This window comes from Salvelinus namaycush, chromosome 3, assembly GCF_016432855.1.
Source record: "Salvelinus namaycush isolate Seneca chromosome 3, SaNama_1.0, whole genome shotgun sequence".
In the NCBI taxonomy this organism is placed as follows: Eukaryota; Metazoa; Chordata; class Actinopteri; order Salmoniformes; family Salmonidae; genus Salvelinus; species Salvelinus namaycush.
In genome coordinates, this window is record NC_052309.1 from 80,877,956 (window position 1) to 80,884,621 (window position 6,666).

A 6,666-nucleotide genomic window follows, 5' to 3' on the forward strand; every position below is an offset into this window, starting at 1 on the left:
TTTCCTTCCTTCCTTCCTTCCTTCCTTCCTTCCTTCCTTCCTTCCTTCCTTCCTTCCTTCCTTCCTTCCTTCCTTCCTTCCTTCCTTCCTTCCTTCCTTCTCTCTCTCTCTCTCTCTCCTACCCTCTGGCCCTTTTCTGCAGGGCAAGTGCAGGGGGATTAGCAGCCTTTAATGAGAACTATGGGGAAAAAACCACCCCCTCTCTCCCACTGTTTAAGTCAATTTCTCTCTCCCTTTCTCCTTCGGCCTCTCTCTATCTCTCTCACTACCTCTTTCCCATCTATTTTCTATGTTCCCCCTCTCTAGCTACATCACAGTCACACAGTTCTCCTTTCCACATTCCTTTCAGACCCCTGTTTCCCTCTCTCCTTCCATCCCCTGTCCTCTCCTCTCTTCACCCTCTTATCTGGCTCTGCCTCTCTTATCTGGGCCCCTCTTCACCTCTGGCTGAGCACTGAGAAGGCCCTTACAAGGCTTACAGTTGTTGGTCTACTCTAAATGTATGTCAATGGGATGGTATGTTACTATGTGTATACAGCAGGTAAGATGACTGTGTATAGATGTACTATATACTGTATGTGTAGGTAAATATATATCAGGGAGTATGTGGGCACTTCTTAGCCAGTTGTGGAAATCCTCAATTCATAACATTTGTGTTTATAAGCTGCTGCCCGTCTCTCCATGATCTCATTACAATACAATTAACCAGCAATTAGAGTTTATTGAGGGTGAATTAGCTGACATGTAGAACAGGCCTAATACACTGGGATTATACAACCATATTACCCCACTGCACAGGAGAGAAGGAGATAGGAGAGAGGAGAAGAGAGAGAGAGATGGGAAAAAGTGAGGTAGGGAGGGTGAAGGGACGGTGTGAAAGACAAAAGGAGGGAAGGACAATATGAGATGGAGGGAGGTCAGGAGAGAGGAGAAATAGAGGACAGGATATTGTCCTACTCCTCAGAAACATCTAGAAGTCATGTGGTGTTACTGACCATAACGTGGCAGCACTAACTGTAGTATTGGTTTTCTTAGATCATGTCAAAATACATGTTCCTTCCATAAGACACAGAGAAAGGATCTTGGGTAACCAATTCCGTAGCATGCTTCTCACTTTCGCATACACGGCGGAGCGAGGGAACAAGTAACAGCAGGAGATCCACAGAATACAGTTACACTCAGTATACACAGTAATACACAGTACTACACAGTAATACACAGTACTACACAGTAATACACACTCATATAGTCATCATAACAGATTCAAATCAGCACACAGACACATACAGTGCATTCAGAAAGTATTCAGACCCCTTCCCTTTTTCCACATTTTGTTACATTACAGATTTATTCTAAAATGGATTCAATAAAACAAAACAGAAATACCTTATTTATATAAGTATTCAGACCCTTTGCTATGAGACTCAACATTTTCCATTTATCATCCTTGAGCTGTTTCTACAACTTAATTGGAGTCCACCTGTGGTAAATTCAATTGATTGGACATGATTTGGAAAAGCTTGTCTATATAAGGTCCCACGGTTGACATTGCATGTCAGAGCAAAAACCAAGCCATAAGGTCGAAGGAATTGTCCGTAGAGCTCTGAGACAGGATTGTGTCGGCCCACAGATCTGGGGAAGGGTACCAAATAATTTCTGCAGCATTGAAGGTCTTCAAGAACACAGTGGCCTCCATCATTATTAAAGGGAAGAAGTTAGGAACCTCCAAAACTCTTCCTAGAGCTGGCCGCCAGGGCAAACTGTGCAATTGGGGGAGAAGGGCCTTGGTCAGGGAGGTGACCAAGAACCCGATGGTCACTCTGACAGAGCTCCAGAGTGCCTCTGTGAAGATGGGAGAACCTTCCAGAAGGACAACCATCTCTGCAGCACTCCACCATTCAGGCCTTTATGGTAGAGAGGCCAGGCAGAAGCCACTCCTCAGTAAAAGGCACATGACAGCCTGCTTGGAGTTTACACCTAAAGAGTCTAAGGAACCTAAAGAGTCTAAGACCATGAGAAACAAGATTCTCTGGTCTGATGAAACCAAGATTGAACTCTTTGGCCTGAATGCCAAGCATCACGTCTGGAGGAAACCTGGTACCATCCCTACAGTGAAGCATGGTGGTGGCAGCATCATGCTGTGGGGATGTTTTTCAGCATCAGGGACTGGGAGACTAGTCAGGATTGAGGGAAAGATGAATGGAGCAAAGTACAGAGAGATCCTTGATGAAAACCTGCTCCAGAGCGCTCAGGACCTCAGACTGGGGCGAAGGTTCACCTTCCAACAGGACAACGACCCTAAGCACACAGCCAAGACAACGCAGGAGTGGCTTCGGGACAAGTCTCGGAGTGGCCCAGCCTGAGCCCGGACTTGAACCCGATCGAACATCTCTGGAGAGATTTGAAAATAGCTGTGCAGCAACGCTCCCCATCCAACATGACAGAGCCTGAGAGGATCTGCAGAGAAGAATATAAGAAACTCCCCAAATACAGGTGTGCCAAGCTTGTAGAGTCATACCCAAGAAGATAAGAGGATGTAATCGCTGCCAAAGGTGCTTCAACAAAGTACTGAGTAAAGGGTCTGAATACTTGTGTAAATGTGAGATTTCCACTTTATTTTTTATACATTTGCAAAAATGTCTAAAAACCTGTTTTTGCTTTGTTATTATGGGGACAGTGCATGTAAATACATTTTAGAATAAGGCTGTAACGTAACAAAATGTGGAAAAAGTCAAGCAGTCTGAATACTTTCCCAAATGCACTGTAATACACTCACACACATGCCAAACAAGATGCATAGGGGGATGAGGGATACATATGTTCACATTTGGAGAGAGAGAGAGAGAGAGAGAGAGCATCCTGGATTGACATGTCACTGGTTTCTGTTTGTCTAGGTGGGGAGAGATTGACATGTCACTGGTTTCTGTTTGTCTAGGTGGGGAGAGATTGACATGTCACTGGTTTCTGTTTGACTAGGTGGGGAGAGATTGACATGTCACTGGTTTCTGTTTGTCTAGGTGGGGAGAGATTAACATGTCACTGGTTTCTGTTTGACTAGGTGGGGAGAGATTGACATGTCACTGGTTTCTGTTTGACTAGGTGGGGAGAGATTGACATGTCACTGGTTTCTGTTTGACTAGGTGGGGAGAGATTGACATGTCACTGGTTTCTGTTTGTCTAGGTGGGGAGAGATTGACATGTCACTGGTTTCTGTTTGACTAGGTGGGGAGAGATTGACATGTCACTGGTTTCTGTTTGACTAGGTGGGGAGAGATTGACATGTCACTGGTTTCTGTTTGACTAGGTGGGGAGAGATTGACATGTCACTGGTTTCTGTTTGACTAGGTGGGGAGAGATTGACATGTCACTGGTTTCTGTTTGTCTAGGTGGGGAGAGATTGACATGTCACTGGTTTCTGTTTGACTAGGTGGGGAGAGATTGACATGTCACTGGCTTCTGTTTGTCTAGGTGGGGAGAGATTGACATGTCACTGGTTTCTGTTTGACTAGGTGGGGAGAGATTGACATGTCACTGGTTTCTGTTTGTCTAGGTGGGGAGAGATTGACATGTCACTGGTTTCTGTTTGACTAGGTGGGGAGAGATTGACATGTCACTGGTTTCTGTTTGTCTAGGTGGGGAGAGATTGACATGTCACTGGTTTCTGTTTGACTAGGTGGGGAGAGATTGACATGTCACTGGTTTCTGTTTGACTAGGTGGGGAGAGATTGACATGTCACTGGTTTTTGTTTGACTAGGTGGGGAGAGAATGACATGTCCCATACTAGCTATCACATTCTGAAGAAAACCTGACTGTGGATCGGTCTGACCTACGACATGTCTGTTCCACCAGGCTCTGCTCTGTGGGGGATATGAGGGTATCATGGTTCAGACCAGGGTTCTAGCGGTGGGCTACATTAGTCTCACTAACCAAAAATAGCTTTTCTCATATTGAGTTTGGCTTTATTACACAATTTTAAACCTCCTTATTAGTGACAGTAAGCCAGAGGCTGTGCTTCTGTGCTTCTCTGTCTCTGTCTCTGTCTCTCTCTCTCTCTCTCTCTCTCTCTCTCTCTCTCTCTCTCTCTCTCTCTCTCTGTCTCTCTCTCTCTCTCTGTCTCTCTCTCTCTCTCTCTCTCTGTCTCTGTCTCTCTCTCTCTCTCTCTCTCTGTCTCTCTCTCTCTGTCTCTCTCTCTCTGTCTCTCTCTGTCTCTCTCTCTGTCTCTCTCTCTCTGTCTCTCTCTGTCTCTCTCTCTCTGTCTCTGTCTCTCTCTGTCTCTGTCTCTCTCTGTCTCTCTCTCTCTGTCTGTCTCTGTCTCTCTCTGTCTGTCTCTGTCTCTCTCTCTCTGTCTCTCTATTTCAATTCAATTCAATTCAAGGGGCTTTATTGGCATGGGAAACATGTGTTAACATTGCCAAAGCAAGTGAGGTAGATAATATACAAAAGTGAAATAAACAATAAGAATTAACAGTAAACATTACACATACAGAAGTTTCAAAACAATAAAGACATCTCTGTCTCTCTGTCTCTGTCTCTTTTTCTCTGTCTCTGTTTCTCTCTCTCTGTCTGTATTTCTATTCTGTAAAACAGCTAGGTCACCTTGAAACTCTTTCTCAGTTCAGTCACTGTGCTGACAGGATCAAACCGTGTGTTTCTGCTGCTGAGGCACTGTGTGTGCGTGAACACACTTCGCCCTTATGTCTTAGTGGATCTGGATAGAAGAAGTACTCTGGGAGAATGTCTGCCTAGCTTTGCAGATTTGAATTGTCGAGACATTGAGAAAAAATACAAAATATGTACGTGCCCAAACACAGAGAGACACACAAGAACAGGTCAGAAGTCAAGCAACTGCTGTAACGAAAGTCGTCGGGAGAAGGAGAGGAGGACCAAAGTGCAGCGTGGTACGTATCCATAATACTTTTAATCAAAAATGAATACACGAACAAAAACAACAAAACGACCAACGAACAGTTCTGACAGGTGCAACAAACACTAACCAGAAAATAATCACCCACAAACACAAGTGGGAAAACAGGCTACCTAAGTATGGCTCTCAATCAGATACAACGATAGACAGCTGCCTCTGATTGAGAACCATACCAGGCCAAACACATAGAAACAGAAAACCTAGACCTACAACATAGAATACCCACCCACATCACACCCTGACCAAACTAAAAATAGAAACATACAAAGCAATCTACGGTCAGGGTGTGACAACTGCTGTGAAGAGTTCAAAATGTAAACCCCCAGCATACTCACCAACAGTTGAACTGGACGTCAGTGGTTGTATGAGGGGGAAGAAGTGACTGTCTGTTTGATGGAAGTGTGAATGGGGGTGGTCCTGAAGGTTGGTTATGAGGTGTGGTACTGACTGTCAGTGGTCATAATGTTTGTGTTTATTGATGCCAGTGGTTGCTATACGGATGTAGGATCTTAATTTGATCACTGTTTTGTTGCTGAGAATTTTCCTGCGAGGCAGAAAATGCAAACTTATGGTGTATTTGAGATTTAACAAGGCTTCTAAAGTTTGTCATTTCCACTTTGACATTTCAGACTTGATTTTCCCGAACGAAAAATGTATCAACTCCATTAATTATGATCCACATAATAATTCACATTTCCTGTTGCTGCAGGATTATTTTCCTGCTGTAGCAAACTAGCTCAAATGAAGATCCTACATCTGTAGGGGTGGTACAATAGGTGTGATGTCACTGACCGTCTGTTTGATGTCGGGGATGCCGATGCGGAACACCATCATGGCGATGTGGGCGTCCTCTGACGGCGCCCTGCTGGAGCTATGCTCTCTCAGCCTCTTCTGCTGCTGCTGCTGATTGGCCGGCTGTTGATGGGTGGGTCCATGGTTGGACGAATAAGGGTTTACTGTGTGCCCGATGTTGCCGGGTCGTATCTGTCTGTCTCCTGTGGGTCGTCCAGCCATTTTGCCTAATTGCCTGTGCCCCTCATCCCTGCCTCCTCGTGACATGCCTCCTCCTCGCCTGACTTCCTCCACTTCCTCTTCCTCCTCTTCTCCCTCCAGCTCTCCATTCTCCCCATCTTCTCCCTCCTCATCACGGTCATCTTCCTCACCCTCCTCTTCTTCATCTTCCTCCTCTTCCTCGTCCTCTGCCCCAGGATATAGATGTCTATTGTTTCCCAGCATCCTTTGCTGCTCCTCGTCACTGGAGAGGGGGCTGAGCGGCATCGTCATGGCGACAGGGAGGGTGGCACAAACGGCAGCGGCATCATTCCCCGAGACTCACTGAGGAGGAGAAAGGAGAAGAGGAGAACCATGAAAGGTCAAAATAGAGAGAGAGAGAGACAGAGAGAGAGACAGAGAGACAGAGAGAGAGAGAGAGAGAGAGAGAGAGAGAGAGAGAGAGAGAGAGAGAGAGACAGAGAGAGAGAGAGAGAGACAGAGAGACAGAGAGAGAGAGAGAGAGAGAGAGAGAGAGAGAGAGAGAGAGAGAGAGAGAGAGAGAGAGAGAGAGACAGAGAGAGAGAGAGAGAGAGAGAGAGAGAGAGAGAGAGAGAGAGAGAGAGAGAGAGAGAGAGAGAGAGAGAGAGAGAGAGAGAGCGTTCCAAGGACAATCCTAAAAACTCAACCAGCAGCCCCAGTGTCTGTCGGGGTTCCTACACTGTTTCATGTCCTGACTCTGGTCACTATG

General features: G+C 45.7%; 1 protein-coding gene across 1 annotated transcript in view; it reads right to left on the reverse strand.

Annotated features, from left to right (window-relative positions):
• Positions 1 to 6,209, reverse strand: part of LOC120044066 (SH3 and multiple ankyrin repeat domains protein 1-like) — a 61,081-nt gene extending 54,872 nt beyond the window's left edge. Inside the window, 1 exon segment of the mRNA XM_038988654.1 lies at positions 5,718 to 6,209. Coding sequence (XP_038844582.1) covers positions 5,718 to 6,209 — 492 coding nt within the window.
• Between the last annotated feature and the right edge of the window lie 457 nt (positions 6,210 to 6,666).